At 39.7% G+C, this 19,419-nt stretch overlaps 1 protein-coding gene across 1 annotated transcript in view; it reads right to left on the reverse strand.

Annotated features, from left to right (window-relative positions):
- Nucleotides 1-19,419, reverse strand: part of STK11 (serine/threonine kinase 11) — a 175,404-nt gene that overhangs the window by 69,545 nt on the left and 86,440 nt on the right. The window contains exons 3-6 of the mRNA XM_036767136.1: nt 11,827-11,916; nt 9,172-9,304; nt 8,845-8,981; nt 4,916-5,043 (exon numbers count right to left, since the gene is read on the reverse strand). Of these exons, the coding sequence (XP_036623031.1) occupies nt 4,916-5,043; nt 8,845-8,981; nt 9,172-9,304; nt 11,827-11,916 (488 nt within the window). The remainder of the gene's footprint in view (nt 1-4,915; nt 5,044-8,844; nt 8,982-9,171; nt 9,305-11,826; nt 11,917-19,419) is intronic.

The raw sequence follows: 19,419 nt of genomic DNA on the forward strand, positions 1-19,419 counted from the left end.
TCCACCCTACACACCACTTTTGTATTGATCCTCCTAATGCACAGATCTAATTCTATGACTCTATAGCTCCAGGACCCTCAATAGTTCCCTACAGCTTACCAAATCAAGTCCAAACTCCTTAGTTTCTGTATAACCTAGGTCCAATCTATATTTCTAGCTTTAGTTTTTACTACTGCTCTTCACCTACTCCATACTGAAGCAAAACTACATTCCACACCTTCTCCTGACCACATCCTGAACTTTATTTACATTTGTTCAAACTGTTTCCAAGGCTTGGAATTCACTTTTCCCCAATTTGTCCTTTTGTCAAGGGTCATATCAAATACCTTTCCTTCCAGGAAAACTTCCTAGATCCTTCAAGTCAGAAATGTTCTCTTCTTCATTTGATCTCAGAGAATTTTCTAGTCCCTTTAAGCACTGACAACGTGTATCATATAACATATCTCCACTACTACACAGAGATTTGGGATTAAAAGGGAAAGTTACAGGGACGAATTGAGCACAATATTTTAACAACCTGGCAAGAGTTTAAACAACTCCATGAAATTCAAAAACCACGTGGAAGTGAGCTCGTAGCCAGGGAGCTTTAATTTTATATCTCCTCAGTGCTAAGTACAAAAATCAACAAATTTTTGCTTTTGAATATCTATCAATTGACATATATTCAAGAGAATATAAACAATTTCCATGTTCAGGAAAATTGCTCCCACAAGTTCTGCACACTCATCACTGATGCTATACAGACTATGAAACTGGCCATTATCTTAGAGACTTAAATGATATTCTTTTCTCTACCAGCAATGTTTTGGTCGATAACCCAGCACAGAGCTATTTCTGGCACAGGCTCATGCAACTATTGATGAAATAGTTCTAGCTTGCCAAAGGAAAACTAGAAACTTTTGCCAAAGAACCTGAAAGGGTGAATTAACCACTTGGTGGCTAGGCATGTTGGGGATGAGGGAGGTCAGTTTATAAAAGCACAGCTAAGCCATGGGAGTAAAAGTACCATCTGCCATAGGCCAAACCTCCCTAGAATATCCCTTTGGGAAATCCTGGGGAATCGAAAGTAAGTGCAGAGAGCACCACCTACTGCACCACTCTGGACATGCAACAGAGAAAGGATTAAGTCAAAACACCTGCAGGACCAACTCTGCTCTCCTCAGAGCTACTAAGCCCAGGAGCACATAAGCCCTTGATTTAGTTTAGTTGGATGGGATCCTGATTCCTTGCTCAATACTAGATTTTAAGGCCTGAAAAGCAAACTATCCTTTCTCTAGGAAAAAGTAGTCTTCCTCCACAACCTGGTGCTAGTTTAGAAATTCAGACTTGGATCTCCCACTATTCTCCCCACAGCAATATGTTCTAATTCCAGCCATACTAAATTATTTGCTGCCTCTACAGCTCATAGGATTGAGAATGAGAACATACCCCTCAGGGAAGTTAACTGACTTGCCCAATTACCCAGGTATAAATAGAAGAGCAAGGAGGCAAAGTCAGTCCCTTTAATTCTCTGGTGTTCTTTCCACTATAGAGCAGAGCCTAGGCTGTTCTCTTACCTCAACATCCTCTCCCCCACTGCCAATGGTTGCTATTGACATCCTTAAAGTCCCTTTTAAAATAAATGTACCCCCTCCTCCAAGCTTTCTCATTTGACTTCGCAGCACAATGAGAGGCATTAGACTTGAAGTCAGGAAGATCGGATCTAAGTCTAATGCCTAGGCTCTGCTCTATAGTGGAAAGAACACCAGAGTGTTTAAGTTTTCCTTAACTAAGATTGACTCAAGTAGTCCAGTTTTCCCACCCAAACACCCCCGATGCATCTTGTGATATCCAGCCAAAGTCTTAAAAAAACTGTTGGGAGTGCCCTGTAAAAAAAAACCAGCCTTAATGTATATGAATTGTCTTTGCTTAACAGGTACCAAACTAAAAAAAAGAATTTTTCCTTGATTTTCAGAGAAAGAGTGTGAAGTATCATGTGTAAAAGAACCCCTTCCTCACAAACAAACAAATCCCTAATCCCTCCCTAAGAACTAAGTCTGGCTACTCCTCATTTGTCTTCTCAATAGTGTGCAAACTTCTCAGATAAAGTTAAGCTACACGAGAGGATAATGGAATGCCATTTTTTCAGGAAGAGAAATCACTGAGAGAGATGCTTCTCTGAACCTGCTTTTGCCAAAAAAAGCAGGAATTGTCTGCTGAAGTTAAAATACTGGGTGTCTGGGCAGAATTGACCATCCCACCGTAAGAGGGCCTCTTGATAGAGAAGAGGAGAAAAACTGAGTTTAATTGGAAAGAATCCTAGATTTGGGGAGAGTGGTTTTCAAAGAGTCTAGAAAAAGGCTAAGTGGAACCTTCTTCTTTCCAATGTCTACATGGGAAATCAGGCCAAAAGGAACAGAAGTTCTCAAGAATGATATTATGAAGATACAAACGACTCCAGTGAAGAACAAAAGGGGGAGCTACCTAAGAAGACTGACAGAGACACATTAACTTGTCAATCAATTTAGATTTTCAAAAGATGGGCACAGATGATGATATTAAAGACAGGTAAGGAACACTAAGTACTAAAAGACTAGTACAGACCTATAAGATTAGGGTCAGAAGCATGAAAGCTCAGAATGATCTGAGGTTGGTGATGAATATTAAGGCCAAAAAAAAGCAACAATTCTTGTTCAACTGAGGCCTGGTATGGTACATGCATTACCCTGATAGGCCACACGCAATGCTTACTACATTAAGTCACAGAATTCAAATAAACAGTTTACAACAAGTTAAAAAATAAATCAAAGTGAAGACTGAACATTACAATCAAAGTGGTGGTCTAGGCAGAAGGAAAGTCACTACTCTTTAAGGAACCAGCAATTCTGCTCCTGTTTCCCCAAGCGGGGCTTTGAGATAAGAAAAGCAGATGTGGCAAGGAGTCACAGAGTGGTCAGGGATCCCAGAGGATAGCTAAACCAACTCATCCTGGAAAAGTAGCTCCCTCTGAAGCAGTCTCAACATGTAGTCAACCAGCCTTCCTTTGAAACTTTGTTATGAAGAAGGCACTACACCAGCTAGGTGGTGTAGTGGGGCTGGAGTAAGAAAGGCTTGAATTCAAATTTTGCTACAGACACTTACAGGCTGAGTGACCTTGGGCAAGTCCCTTAAATTCCAGCAGCCTCTGTTTCCTCAAGTGTCAAATAACAATAACACCTGTCTCACAGGTTGTTGTGAGGATCAAAGGAAATGATATTTGTAAAGCACTTAGCACAGTGTCTGACACAGGGCACTTAATAAATGCTTGTCCTTCCTCTCCTCCTCCTTCCTGAAGGTGCCCATTTCACTTCTGCAGAATTCTAAATCGCAGGATCATGGAGAGTTTTGATGGTTAAATGAAGTTTTTCTTTATATCAACCCCAAATCTTCTTTTCTATGACTTCTACTCTCTGCTTCTGGTTTTGTCCTCTAGAGCAGGGGTGTCAAACTCAAATAGAAAACCACACATTATCATCATCTAGATTCTACCACATTTTCACTCTTCATTTCAAATGTAATTATATTAGCAGGCTGCATGTCTGACTCCTCTGCTCTAGAGTTAAGAGGAACAAGGCTGAATCAATCTTCTTATAGAACATAGACCTTCAAACACCTGAAGGTGGCAATCCTCTCTTTTTCAGGTTAAGCATTCATGGTACTTCAACTGGTCCTTGTAAGACATGGTTTTCAGTCTTCTCTCCAATTCAGTCACCCTTTCAGACATGTTCCAGTTTGTCAATGCCCTTTCTCAAATACAGCATAACCAAAACTGCAATATTTCAGAAAAGGAAACTAAATGTCCAGACTTGTCCAAGGTCATTCAGTGAATGTGTAGCAGAGCCTTTGCTGCTCTTTCCCAATTCCTTCCTCCCCAATTCTTCTTATCCTGACCAGGCCAATTTGAAAGGCCCTTATTTTTGCCTTATACTTTCTCCCCCTAAGAGGCCAATGAAACCCCCAAGCTTAAGTCTAGTTGCCAGCATGATGTAAGTGATACTTAAAGCCAGAAAATTTCCTCCAGTCTCAAAGAAGATGACCTAGAGAATGCCAGCCAGTGGAATGCAATGTTTCCAGAAAAATTTCTAGATGACTCTAAACTAATCCTCTGAATAGATTCATCTCTAGAGACCTTTAGTAATTTCTGAGGTAACCAAAGAAAGCACTGGTGATTTCTGGGATTTGGTAAAGGGGCACCTATCGTTTGAGCCTAAAATACAGTGAGTATTTATGATAAGAAGAGGACAAAGGACTAAAAACAGTTGGGTGTGCTGAGCTTAGTGCAAGCTGAAATATAAAGTCCTGTCACAGCAAGAAGGTGGCAGAAACTGAATGAACTGGATTGGTAACTCTTGGCACTATTTCAGGTACAAGCCCCGGAAAAGTGGAGGAATTTTTAAAGAACTATTCAAGTTCCCTGCCAGTTTGTTCTTCTCAAGTTTCAAGGGTAGTTAGGCCATTTTTTCAATGTCTCAGCAACAGTGACAAGCACTACTTATTTCAAGGATTCCTGGCTTTGTTGGTTAGTACCCACACTATGCCTCAGTAAGCAGTCTTCCCCAGTTACTATAGTGAACAGCCTATCTAGCAGCCAACATTCTGGTGATGTGTCCCTCCAATCTTACTACCTTGGTCTTAAGACCATAAACCCACAATACATTTCAAGGCTCAAATACAAAGCCAGAATTTGAACTCCCCTTAGCCTAGCCTTTGAGACTCCTGGCTCACTCCCATATCACAATGAGGCCCTGGAAGAGAGCTTTGGAATAAAGTTCCCAAGTGGAAAAGTTTGGTTTCTCCACTCCCAGAGTTACTTCACTCAAAGTACAGTCAAAGGCCAATGTGATAAGAATAATCCCAGAGGATTCCCCCAAACCACCATTATCTCAGGCCTCCTTACCTTTCAGCAGGTCAGAGAGTGGAGGACCACAATCCCCTGGAATCGTGTAGTCTCCTTTCCCGATGTTTTCAAATAATTTATAGATGTTGTCTCCTTCAAAGGGGTAAAGACCTGTTGTAATGTTGTATCTTGAGATGGAAGGAAAGAAAGACAGGGAGAAAACCTTGAGTTTGCTGGTGAAATCCCCAAGTACAATCCTTTCACTACCCTAGGATTTTCCAAAGGTTCTTAATATTTTCTGTGTCCTTGGACTCCCTCTGGTAGTTCTGTGAAGACTATGAACCCTTTCTTGGAATAATGTTTTTAAATGCACAACAAAACACAAAGGGCTACAAATGAAATTAAATATAGAGAAATACAGTTATTGAATAAATTCACAGACCTCAGGTTAAGCACTCTTGTCCCCACTTGCCTCTCTGGTACTTTTTCCAGCCAAGCCTCTACCTCACTGCTTCAATATTGTTTACAGGAGTGGCTAGGTGGTACAATCAGGAAGACCTTCATGCAAATCTAGCCTCAGCTACTTACTAGCTGTGTGATCCTGGGCAAGTCAATTTCCCTCAGCCTTAGTTTCCTAATCGGTAAAATGAGGCTAGTAATCACAACTATGTCCCAGAGTTACTATTAAGGATAAAATATCTGTAGAGATATTGTACAGCACTTTGCAAACCTTAAAGTGCTCTGTAAACGCTCGAGGCTTTATTTTTATCATCCTCATCGTCAGTCCCCTCTTTACTCTAATTCAGGCCCTCATTACTTCTGAGGTATGAGTCATGGTCCCATTTATGTGGATATTCCTCTCAATGAACCCAAACAAAACCCATTCTTCTTCCTGCTCATCCTGTGCTGCTCTCGGCCACAGCCTCCTATGGTGCATATTCTCACCTATTTTGTTACATTACCTCTTTAACTGTTCTCCGTCTTGGTTCTTCTTCTCCCAACCCAACGCACCTTATGCTGCCCTGACACATGAATCTTGCTAATACAACCTTACATAGTTCTAAGGGAATAATGCTACTGCACAGACCTTCAAAGGCTCCCCAATAGCTATCAAATAAAGTTGAGAAATACTTTAGCCCCACATTCAAGGTCCTCGATAACTAACCATAAACCTACCTTTCCAGTCTCATCTCACATATTACTTCTCCCCTCATTATGTGAAAACTAAGCAGCTGCCATCAAACTATGTCTCCTATTTTCCAACTTTAAAACACATTCACATTCATCACCTTTTCTCCACTCACATGGTTACCAAGCCTCAGCTCAAGTCCTTATCTCCTACTACCATTACACTATTACAATAGGCTGCTAGGAGTCTCTGCCCTCTCCAATCCATTCACCACAGAGCTTCCAAAATAGTCGTTACATTAAAAAGCACAGGTGTGATGTCACTCTCATGCTCAAGAACCTTCAACAGTTCCCTATGACCTCTAAAATAAAAAGCAAACTACTTTGCTTGGCATATAGAGCCCTTTACAATATGGGTCAAGCCTACCTTTCAAGACTTCATTTGAACACTTTACTCATTCTAAGTTTCAGTCAAATGAGCCCACTGGCCACCCCATGAAATCTGTAATTCAACTTCCTAGCTCTGTGCCTTTGCATGTGGAGTCTAGGGAAGCACTTCCTCCTCACCTGCAGCTTTAAATCCCCTACTTTCCTTCAAGGCTGAGCTTCTGAATCATCTCCTATGGGCAACCTGGTTATTAGTACTCTCTCCTTGCTTAAATGATCATATATCCCATTATCTGTTTATATACTACTCCTTCAAGTTGAATTTGAGCCCCAGGTTATTTGTGTTTTTGTATTTCAGGCATCTAGAACAATTCCTTGCATACTGTGGGTGCTTAATAAATGCTTGTTGGATTGCACATTTACTTCTCATGTCCTGGATGCTATCCCCAACTACCTGCTAAAATCTAACCATTCATCAAAACTCTGTTCAAACACCAGCTCTTCTATGAAGCATTCCCTGATTTACCCTAGATAGAATTAAATTTCTCCCTAATCTAGTCTCACAGCATTTGTATTCCCCTGTGCACTTAAATATAAATTATACATACACAGAGATGTTTTATATATAAATATATAATGTATATGTATTGTGTGTGTGTGTGTGTGTGTGTGTGTGTGTGTGTGTGTGTTAGATTATAACCTCTAAGAGGGCAAGTAGCATGTCTTACTATACTGATTTCCCACTGTGCTTTGCAAACAAGTAAATACTAATGACTGCAAAGGAATACCTTGATGTCTTTAAGTCCCAGGGAATATGCAGATAATGCAAGGGGAGTTGATGAGGATATGGTTGCCATTCTCTAAATTTAATCTATGTTTGTTCATCATAACTTCGTTTCTATCACAGTACTCTCTTGGGAGACAGTTACAAGTAGTTTCTAGAAAAGTCAGAGGTGGCTAGGTGACTCAGTAGATAGAACACTAGACCTGGAATCAGGAAGATCTGAGTTCAAATCTGGCCGCAGACACTAACTAGCTGTGTGATCCTGGGCAAGTCACTTAACCTCTGTTTGCCTTAATCCACTGCAGAAGGAAATGGCACACCGTTCCCATATCTTTGCCAAGAAAACTCAACAGACAGTGCTGGCATGCTATGGTCCATGGAGTCATTAAGAGTTCGACATGACTGAACAACAGCAAATGTCAGCAGGTTCTCTCATCATACACACAAGAAGCCACAATAACTAGATATGGCTGAATGACAGTCTGAGGCCTTCAAAAGGACAATTCAGAGGGTAACACACAAGTGTGGTTAATCCCCTTGGGTACAGTGGAAAGGGAACAAAATTTACAAAGGACATAGATATGACCCTAAGGAAGTTCTTCCCTTCTGTGTAGAATGAGGGATGATTTCTAAGGTTTCTTCTGGTTCCTAAGATCCCTTGTTTCACATCTTACCACCTTATTTGATTCCTTAATCCAGTCCTTGTATGAATGAACCTAAGTTCCCAGTGATTACAGTTTAACAAGTTGCGTCTTGGTTATCCAACTGTCACTCACCATCTGAGTTAGTGAAAAAAGCAGCTATAGACATATTTGGGGCTATAGACATATTAAATAACAAGAGACATGTGGTGTGTGTTGTCTTGATAAGCATAAGTAGGAGCTGGTTTATTTCTTAGCTGTGTCTGAAACATATTGATAAGGCTGCTTTCATCATTTTACTTGTACTGGCTAGGGATGAAGAAGGCAAATTAGGGCACTCTCAATAGACTGTCTCAGGCTTCAAGGACCAATTGCATAGGCAGCACTCTATAAACAAGTCAGTAAACTGGACGCCTTTAAATTAGACTAGCTGGGCCTGGGGATCAAGTGCCTGGTGAGGAGGTGGGGACAGCTGATATATATACACGTCTGATACAATATAGCTGCCCTTTGAATTGAACACCTCACAAAGAGGACCCTGTCCCTTTATGGCTGTATCCCACCTTTTCCCACAAGTTTGCTAGGTTACCTTGGGCAAGTAAGTGCCTTCACCTCTTCTGGGCCTCAATCTGGCCTTCTCCTAAATAAGAGGGTTGAACTTGATTTCTAAGGTCCTTTTTCTCTATATTTGAAAGGTACTTTTAACTTAACATTCCGAATCTCTAGCTCCTCACAGTCCAGAAGGTCTCCCTGAATGAACTCTGAAAGGTGTTCCATCCAGCCCTACATCCTCTGAGGTCAAAAGTTGCAGAGCTCCTTGCTTATCAATTGTCCTCCCAGCTTTTTCTCAATTCTCCCTCCTATTTTCCTATCAGAAACAGCATGATAGGTTCATGGACTCAACCTCTGAGCTGAAAGGACCCTCCAAGGGCATGTGATCTACCCTCTCACTCAGTGCAGGGAGCCCCTCTACAACATTCCCGACCAGCTGTCATCTAGGTCTGTTTGAACACTTCTGCTATCTGGGTGATGGGAACTTAGTCACTTACAGCGTGACCCCAGCTGACCAAATGTCCACTTTAAAGCCTGAAAAGGTATCTAAGCCATTGGCTATTTCTGGTGGCTGGAATGCTGGTGACCCTTGGCTTGTTCTGCATGTATCATCTTCTGCAAAAGGATGCAATGCCTATACCAGAAAACAAAAAAACAAAAAACAAAAAAAAAAAAGAAGAAGAAGAAGAAGAAGAAATCAGCTCCTTACAAATTAATGTGGCTCTGCCATACCACCTTTACAACTGTGATGGGAAAGGCAAAACTTTCTATGAGGATAGGTCTGGGGGCAGCAGGTCAAAAAGAAACACAACACACAAACTTACCTCTGCTACGCCTAAGTCAGATATTTTTAGCGTCCCATTGGTTGTAAGTAGCAGGTTCCCTGGTTTTATATCTTTGTGGACAATTCCTTGGCTATGCAAGTATTCTAACCCATCTATAAGCTGGCAAAAGTACCTGCAGAGAATGAAAAGCACAGAAAGAATACAAGGGCATCAGGGAAAAGAACTACATTTAGATCAAGGTCAAAGAGACCCATCTGGTCCCCAAGTGTACACACTTACATTATGGAACATTGAACGAAAGTTAATGAAAACTGGGGTTCCAAGCCTGGCTTTGATGCTAATCAGCTGGGCCACCTTCAGAGAGCAAATGCTCATGTCTCAGATTTTGGACTGAGAGTTAAAGAGACTTGGGTTTTAGTCCTATTTCTGCAACTAATTCTCTGTGTGACCTTAGGTAAGCCCCTCGGTTTCTTCACCTGTAAAATGAAATGCTTGGACTAAAGGAACTTTAAGGTTTCTTTCAGTTCCAAATTCTACAAAACTATGAGCTCCCTCTGAACAAGTGGGTTGACCCTGAGGATCTGAAGATCCTTCCAAGCTCTAATGTTCTATGTCCTATGTCCTATAGTCCTTTCTAGTGCCCATAGTCCTTTCCACCTGATGAGTATAAAATGAGTGGTAGTAGGGGGGTAAGGGAACACTTCTTTGTTCATTAAAAAAATTTTAAATGGTACATACCCATTTTGCCACTTTCTACTTTGGGCCTGATAAGTACAGAGGAAAATAAAATCATCTAAATATCTAAGCACCTCCACTCCCTCTCTCCTATGCCAAATATGCTCAAGGGATTCTCTCTAACCTCAAACCCCATGGTGTATGTATGTGTGTGTGTGTGTGTGGTCACTCAGGGTTCTAAAGACACACAATAAATCAAGTAGGGTCATAGCAAACAAAAAGAACAAAAAAGGGCTGTACTGAACGAAACTGGCCTAGGTTCTACAGCTGAGAATTTGTTGGGAATGCAAATTCCATCATTGACCATTTTCTCCTTGGGTACTCTAACTAGACGTCCAAGTTTTCTCCACAGCTCAGAGAGTCCCTAAGCTCAAGGACTTCACTGGCAAAGCCTAAGGCCACAAGTACCCTGCCAAGGGGCTTTGAAGAAGCTCAGGTGGCTCTAGTCCAGCTTCCCACAGTGAGTCACGGCAAGTTCCCTAGAAAGTTCACCAACTCTTTGTCAGAGGAAGAGGATGGGTATCAGGAAGGGGCCAGTCTTGGGGATGCTGCTGTAAACTAGAGAACAGGAGGCATTCCTGGAGAGCAGGAATCTTCTATCGACCATCAACTTCTTGAACAAAGATGAAAATGGGTAGGAATGGTCATGTTAAAGGCTGTATTTTCTTCGACTCTTTCAGGATTTCATGTACTAGAATCAGAATACTGGAAGAGGGCTTTGTTGATAGCCCCAGAAAATATAGAAGTAGGACTAAAAGTAAACAGTCCTCTATTTCCCAAAAAGAGAAAAGGAAATATCTCCTTTCTTTTAATATTTCCCACACAACTGCCCTTTCTCTCAGGCATGTGCCTATGATGACTTGCCTTTGCTTTTACACAAAATTAAAGGAAACTGGTGTTTCTCCCCTTAGAACTGCTCTGCCAAAGGCTAAGGATACCAAGGATCACGGCTGTAGAAGGCTGTTAGGAGGAAAAGGGCACACACATAGTGCAATCCATTCAGCTCTAGAACAAAGTTGGGGAGACCAAGGGAACTGTGTATGCTATAATCTTTCATCCAAGTTTAATTCTTCTGGTGTCTCTCCTCCAGTCAAAAGGTCAGCATTTCATAAGCAAGACTCTTAAATCCCAAATAGCTGCTGCCTGAACTGAAGGTCTTGATGGGAACAGTTTCATTTTATTCTGGATTACTGTAGCTACATGAGAAAATATCAGAGAAGGAAAGTTCCATTCGGTGTCAGGATGAAGTTTTTCTTTGCCCTACCAGGAAAGACTAGTACATGGGGTGAACTTGGCAGGGGAGGTGGCTTCACAGTAAGCCAACAATTTCTATCCCTGTCTCCTGATGGGGATAGAACACATATACAGTGAGGAGCAGAATACCTGAAATCATTTGAAATCATTACTTCATTTTACAGATGTGGAAACTGAGACTTAGTTGACTTGCCTAAGACACAGCTATTTGGGGCAGCATTAAGACTCAAATTTGGGTCCTTTGGTTCTAAGTAGTCCAGAATCCCAGTGCTCTTTCCACTACATCACATAAAAAGCAACATAGCCAGGATTCCAGGACAAATAGACACAAATAGAGGCCTTGGGAGAATTTACAGTAATGGATTAGAACCTTGGAACCTAAAGACTTCACTACTTACAAAACCATGGAAAATGCACCCTGCCAAGATATATACAGGGTTAAATGACACTGACAAGGAATATATATATATATATATACACACACACACATTTTATATATATGGAGCCCTAGTCCCAGGACAGTAATGGAGAGATGGTCTTGCTTGAAGGAACTCTCTCTCCCTAGCCAGATCAGGATGTGCTTCTTGGGAATTTGGTCTTCAAGAAGCCTCACTAACATGCGCCAAAATCAAGCTAATTCAGGAAAATGGTATCAACTAAATGTATGCAGGTGGGAGGGGATAGAGGGACTGAAATCAGACTTACCCGTGAGCCTGAAAGACTGGAAATCTTTTCTCTGGAACGCTGTCCAGCATCTCCTGCATCCCACACACACAGTACTCCATCACCATATACGTGGGGACATGGTTAAAGAAAACAAAGGGGCAAAGATCAAACCAACCCCAGGCAGCTTGTGACTGGTACAAACCCTAGGCTGTAAGCCCCTGGAGGGGATGGTGGTATGTTTCAACTCCAAGGACTCCTAAGGAGCACTGAATTTTTGTTCTTTCACTAACCTCTTAGAAATCCTTATTCAAAATTTCCCTAATCCAATTAAAGAAAACATTAAGTGTTCCCATCCTCTATAGATTCTTCCAAGGATCCCTCCCTCCCAAGTAATGCCTTCTTCTCTCATGCATCTTCAACTGAACTGAGTTTCTCTAACACTGAAAAAACCTTCCCTTAACCTCACCAACTCATCCAGCTACTGTCCCAGTAGCTCGCCTTCACTGCTAAGCTTCAGAAAGCTGTTCAATATCCAATACCTCCATGTTCTCTCTACTGAACCTCTCAACCACATTGCACTCTAAGGAATCTGCTCCAAGGTCACCAGTGACCTCCTAAGTGCCAAATCCAATCAACCAGCATTTACTAAGTACTTCATATGTGTTGCTAAGTGCTGGGAACATAAAAACCAAAACCTGCTATCTTCTGGCATTATCTCTGCAACTTCTGTTTACTCCCTCCTACCAGATACTTTCTTCCTTCTTCAACTTAAGAGCCATCTCTGTCTCTTTCATTGGCTCATCTTCTCAACCCCTTAATGTTGTTATTCTCTAAAGAACTTGCCCTTGGTGCCTTTGTCTCCATACTCTGTCCCTCTCTACCAAATTAGATGCCAATGCCTCATTGCAGCAGTGTAGTACAAAGATTTCTCTACCATGCTAGAAACTTTTCCACAGACTGCCTGCTTTGCAAGAAGAAGCCTAGTTAAGTCCAGAGAGGCTCATCACCAATAAGTTGGCCAGTTGGAGATGAATTCTTTGGACAATGCAACCTATGGAAGAAAGAAAAATACAAAGTCCTATGCAAGTCACTTCTGCTTCTGCAGTGACAATAGCAGAAAAGAGAACCAGGGTTTTTAGTTTTTTCTAATATTTTTAGAAATAATAATACTACAGCAGGAACTGAATTATGTCAATCTTGATGTTCTCTGTATAAAAGAAATAAGACAAAAGGAAGTTCATACACCTACATGGAAACATGGTTCTCGATACTCCTCAAAAAACAGTTTTATAGTGCATACGAGGGTAATAGAATTGTCACTTTACCAGACAGACATCTGGCCATCTTGTCTTGCCACAATCAGAAGCATTTGCAAAAAGTTCAACATCTGTTGAAGAGGATGAAGAAATAAAGAAATTCTACAAAGAACTTGATAAGTCCCCCTAAGTTAAATTAACATAAGATTTTACATGTGACTTCAATGTAAAGCTGGACAAAGAGGAGGAAAGCAAAATTAAATTGGAAAGTATGGATCAGGAATAAGAAAATGAATTTGAAAGCTTGCTGATCACACATAAGCCTGCTACCTATATGTCATGAATACTCTCTTCAAGAAAAGTATTTAGGGGCAATGCAAATGGTAAACAGCAAACAACTTTTGGAATTAAATGGATTTAAATTTTAAGATAAAAAACAATTCCTTTACTCATCTGGAAGTCATTCCTAATCATCTATCTATGCACAATCTGACCACTGATCAAACTTGTTAGAGAAAATGTCAAAATGAAAAAACAGAGCTAGAATTTTTTTAAATGGGGGAGTTGGGGGGAAGCAGGAGAAAGGTAATTATTCCAACAGATTTGTGATTTCACTAATGTTTGCTACAATGATGCAGATGACAACACATCCAAATCTGCCCATCCTATGTGACTCTGTTCCATCTCCTTCCGTAAGTCCAGCATAGCAGATCTATCCAACCTGCTGGGACAGTCCTCATTTTCTACTAACACTGTGAAGATACTCATTTTCATTGTTGATCACACAACTTACTCATACCCACCTTATACCTCTCCATTTCCCACCAAGTGAAAAAGAAAATTAGTATTACTCAAAGGAAAATGGAGACACACACAATAGATTTAAACAGGCTTAATGCACTGATTGAAAGGGTGTCAGAGAAGAACATGATAGACAAGGATGATAGGTGGAACACATGACAAGAGAATGAGATAGACAGTGGACTGTTTGCTCTCTGGGGTTATTAAAGGAGAACTGTGAATGGCAAAGGCAATCCAGCCCACTCTCCTTCAGTTTAATTGTAGGCCTGACTTATGGTCTATTTACACTATCTCAGGGATATATACCAATGAAAAAGGTTTACAGATCTTCCATCTATTTGGTTTTTCCTGTGTCAATGGTTAAACCAAACTCTTGAGTTATTATTAAGTCTCCTCAAGGGCTTAATTCAATCAACAAAGTGTCATCTGCAAAGAAGAGTTCTGGAAGACCTCTCTATCCACAGGGAATCCCTCTTTAATTTGGAGTTCATGCTGGATCTCCTTTATGATAGTGGTGAAAAACCTTAGTGTTCACATAATCTCCCTACCTTAATCCTCCCTAGATATTAATGTTTAGAGAGTTGTCAATAACATTATCTGTCCTATCTATACCTCAGGAGGGAATCTTAAAATGGTACTTTGTTCTACTCAATCAAATGCTTATTTACAATCAATAAACAAAAAGGCACAATGAAATCTTGTATTTCCTATATCTTTCAGTTCTCTATTTAATGATAAATATGTAGTCTACTGGGAAATACTGCTTCTGAAAGCCTGTTTCCTTTTAATATCCTCTCTGGGAATGTCCTCAATATGTTTATAGACTGTCCTCACAGAAATTTAACAAAGGTAGCCATATAGATGAGTGGTAAGTGATGTTCTTTAAGTTGCCATTCTTTGGTATTAATAGGGTGCCAGATTTTTTCCATGCCTTTGTTATCGTCTCCTTCTTGTGAATTGATCCCTTGATGTCCTTACAACTATGCCACCTCAAGCATATATCTCCTCTATAAACATATCTAGGATTGTGATGTTTGACTTTATTATCCTTAATGGTGAAAACGGTTGTTTGTAACAGTCTGTGTGGAACTTTTGCAACTTTCTTTTCTTTATTATCCTTCTATTTTCATCCTTAAATTCCATTATAAGAACTTTGCTTAGTCAGATCTCTCATTAAACGTGCTTTAAAATAATTTTATCCTCCACTGCTTCTATTTCATGAGGATATTCTGCTCAATCATCTTAGATTACATTTCCCCATAAGAATTTACTAACATGTTTATAAATCAATCAAAAGATTGCTAAGAAAATTTTAGGCTTTTTTAGCTTCCTCATTATGGCAACTAATTTACATCAGTTAAAATTCTGCATGAAATAACTGTGGTTGGTGTCCATATCCTTCTTCTCTGCTATATTTGATCAATAACTTATTAAAATAGGTCAGCCTAGCTGAACAACTGCATGCAATAATTTTTTTTCATTTTTATTATTTCTCTTAGCTCTGTACTAATTTTGATCTTTGCTTTAAGAAGTCAGAAATCTGACTACAGACAGCTGATTCAAGAATGATTACCAAATGAGTAACAAGTAAGTTTTCTATCCATTAAATAAAATCAATTTCACTTTTTGTGATGCTGACTGATGCTCACTATGTTCAGCACCTTCTGCATCTTGAAAATATAAATCATGAAAGTATTCATGACTTGGAGGAAGGAAACTTTTAAGGTGTTTGGTCTTATACAATCTTTACCCCTGATCTACGTTTTCTATTATATTTTTATTCTATTCCTCACCATCCTTACTATTCCTACCTTCATACTGAAGTCACAGAGTATCAAAGTTTATCTTTATTTTTATCTGGAAGGTCTCATCACATTCTTCATTAAAGATTCTTTACCTCTACAAAAAATATTGGTACATAAGTTTAAATATTTTCACAGTGGTCTTTTTGCAAATATTTATCACAAGCACAAGACAAGATGATGAAATGTCTGATGAAAGGATGTTTCTTACTGTCTTTAGATACATCACATGGAGGCTGCTAGTGGTGCAGTAGATAGAGCAGTGAACCTGGAGTCAGAAAGACCTGAATTCAAATCTAACCTCAGATACTTGCTTGCTGTGCAATACCTGGCAAGTCACTTAACCTGTTTGCATCATTTCCTCTACTGTAAAACGGGAATAATAAGAGCACCTACCTTACAGGGCTGTTGTGCTATACAAACGCCTTTCCTGTTTTCCAGTAGGAAACCTACTCGGCTCACTTCTTTACCTCTCTGAAGAAAACCCATGAACCAGCCTTTCATTAAATAACATTTCCTTCTTTCCTCTGTTTCTGTTTATAGTGAGAATGTCAAGATTGTTATGAATCAGTTTCTCCAATAGTATGTCTATTCAGCTGTCCCTAGACACGAATCTCACATTTAGAGTGAGAGGAAAGCTCACTCCCAGAGCTAAGTTTAAGATTACAGTATTAACTCAATTATTAACTCTAAGAGCTAAGGCTGTTAACTGTCTTTAAAAACTTAGTGATTTTAGCACTTTTTAATACCTTTCTCACCACTCTGCCACCGCCACAGCAGAAGCAGAGTTGAGCATCATTAGACTGAAAGCCACTTTGTATTAGTCTTCGTTTCATGGGCTGCCATGGCCAAAGAATTCATCACCAAGTAAATCAACCAGCAAAAAAGATAGGTCATGTAATTCTAACAATTTTAACTTGACCCATTTAAAAATATCATTGATGCTAAAAAAAAATATGGGAAAAGGATATAGCAAAGCATCCATTAAAATAATTTCTTACATTAGTTTTACTGATCAAAATCAGCTGCCATAATGAGAAGACCCAAAGAGCTGAGAAACTACATTGGCCAGAAATAACTATTTCTTTATCAAGTGAGAGATATGGCAATCAAGAGCAGCACCAGTTTGGAATATAAAGTCACTTGCAAAATTTCACTGGAGAATTGTGGAAGATTATAAGCTGTAATGCCTCATAAAATCCTGAAAAGATGCTGAAGGAAAAACAAATTTAAAGAAAGCATTGTAAGAGATCCAAATAAGTAGTCATCCTAAGGGCATTTAAGGATGAAATTGGGAGGATGAAAAATGTAACCTTTTCATCATGAAGGACAGAAGAACCACCACGTTTAGACTCTAATGATGGAAATAATAATGAATAAAACAAACATGGAGAAAGCAGCTAACTTAGACCACATATATACAGAGAAAGTCCATTCTGGGCATCACACAACTTTCCATGAACCAAGGAATCAATTCACAAGGTACATTAAAATTAAAGAGGAAAAAGTAGCAACAAACCAACAAACCAAAAAACTGATGTAAACATTACTTTTTTAAAAAGGGGGTGGGGGATTGGGAGAAGGGGCAACAGGAAAGATCAATAGCTCTGGACCCTTTGGCTTACTTTCCCAGCTTTACAAAATTTTCATGAGACTAATCTACCAATGCAGAGAGGTCATTCAGAGAGGAAGGGGTAGGCTTTTACAAGTGATATTCCTTAGTTGACAATACCTTTACAATGATATAATTGACTGATAAATATAGAAAATACATGATCCCCTTCATGCTTACTGTTTAATGGGTTTTGCTTTTTTTTTTTTTTAAACCATCTTAACTGGGAGAGAAAAGGCTCTTTTCCAACAAGGTTTCTCCCAAGAACATAAAATGTAGGTAAAATAAGGTGCAAGGACAACTCCAGGGGACTCACGATGGAGAATGCTATCCTCATCCACAGAAAGAACTGTGAAGTTTGAATACAGATTGAGGCGCACTACATGCTCGCCTTTTTTGCTTCTCTTTTGTTTTTGGGTTTGGTTTTTTTTGGTTCTGTTTCTTCTTTCTCATGATTCATTCCATTGGTCATAATTCTTCTCCACAACTTGACTAGTGTATAAATTAATTCAATGCGAAGTTATACATGGTAGTTATATGAGATTCCGTGCCGTCTTGGGAAGGGAGGGGGGAGGGAGGGGAGAAAATCTGGAACTCAAAATTATGTAGAACCGTGGTAAACTAAAAAAAAATAAATAAATTTTAAAAAAATGTAGGTAAAATATGTTGACGGATGTAATAGAAAGAACCTTGTTGGCTAACACACTGGTAAGATCAAGTATGGCATAAGAGAGGAATATATGCTTACCAGAGCTATCTGGGACTCCCTCATGGGTTGATAACAGTACAGAGAATTCAAGTTGAAGAGGGTTTCCCATATGTGGGAAGTTCCCCCAAATGCAGATGGCATTTTACTTGCTGCATCAAGCCCAAAACATTGCAAAGATACATAAACAAGATTCACAGTCATTCAGGAGAGGTTGCTCCATCTACACCAGAAAAAAACAGTTGACTGAAGGATGCCTATTTCTCAGATGTAAGAAATGCCAGTGGATGCACAAATTAACAGATACCTGAGACAGACACCACAAATAGATAAAGGCCTGAGCCCAGAAATGCACAGGAAAAGAAAAGTATGTTGGATTGCCTTTGGTTAAATGCAGTTCTTTCAATGATCATAAGCTGCAACTTGAAACAAAGGCCCATATTTTTAATACTAATATTTTTCTGCTGATGACAGCTGTAAATCATATAATACTATAATCCAGTGGTTCTCAAAGCGCAGCTCAGGGAACTCCGGAGACTTGTGAGAGCATTTCAAGGGGGCCCACAAGGTTAAAGACATTTTCATAACAATACTAAGATGCTTTAATTTTTAATTTAGAAAGTATCAGTAGATAATACCAATATTGACACAAAGATCTTTGGAGGGTCCTCAATACATTTTAAGAGTGTAAAGGAAGGAAGAAAACAAGCATTTAGTAAGCACTTACTATCTGCCAAGCACTATGCTAAGTATTTCGCAAATATTATCTCATTTGAACTTCACAATAACCCTGGGAGGTGGGTACTATTGTTACTTACATTTTATAATAAAGAGGTAGCAGACAAAGGAGAAGCAACTTGCCCAGCTGTGCTCAGACACAGCTATTAAGTGTCTGAGGACACACTGGAACTCTGGTCTTCCTGGCTCCTGGCCCAGTGCTACTGCGTCACCTGCATCCTGAGCTCCAAAAGTTTGAGAATCACTGTGATAGATTCCAAAGAACTAAGAGTGAGGATCAACCAAAGAGCCACAGAGAAGTCTGTGATGAGTGTGAGCAGGTTACCACATATCACAAACAGGTTATTTTGCAGAAATGGCATAACAAATGCAAAACAAAAAAGTAAGACTGGAAAAAAAAATAAGGGCTAATTACATAGGAAAGCAAGGGATTTCTGATGTATAGTTCCCATGCTCGTCCTTATCTTTTCTTTTGAATTCTAGACTTTCATTTCCAAATGACTATAGGACGTTTCCACCTAGATGTCCCATTAGCACCTCAAATTCTTTATGTATGAAACCAAGCTTATCTTCTATATACCTGCTTCTTCTGCTCCAATCAGTTCAGTAGTAAAATAACTACATCCTGGAACCATCTCTATGGCATTCTTGTAGGACGGGTATCCAATCCCTCCTCAAGATATGTCTAATGACGAGGACATACTTTCTTTCTCCACA

This window comes from Trichosurus vulpecula, chromosome 1 (assembly GCF_011100635.1).
Source record: "Trichosurus vulpecula isolate mTriVul1 chromosome 1, mTriVul1.pri, whole genome shotgun sequence".
Classification (NCBI taxonomy): domain Eukaryota; kingdom Metazoa; phylum Chordata; class Mammalia; order Diprotodontia; family Phalangeridae; genus Trichosurus; species Trichosurus vulpecula.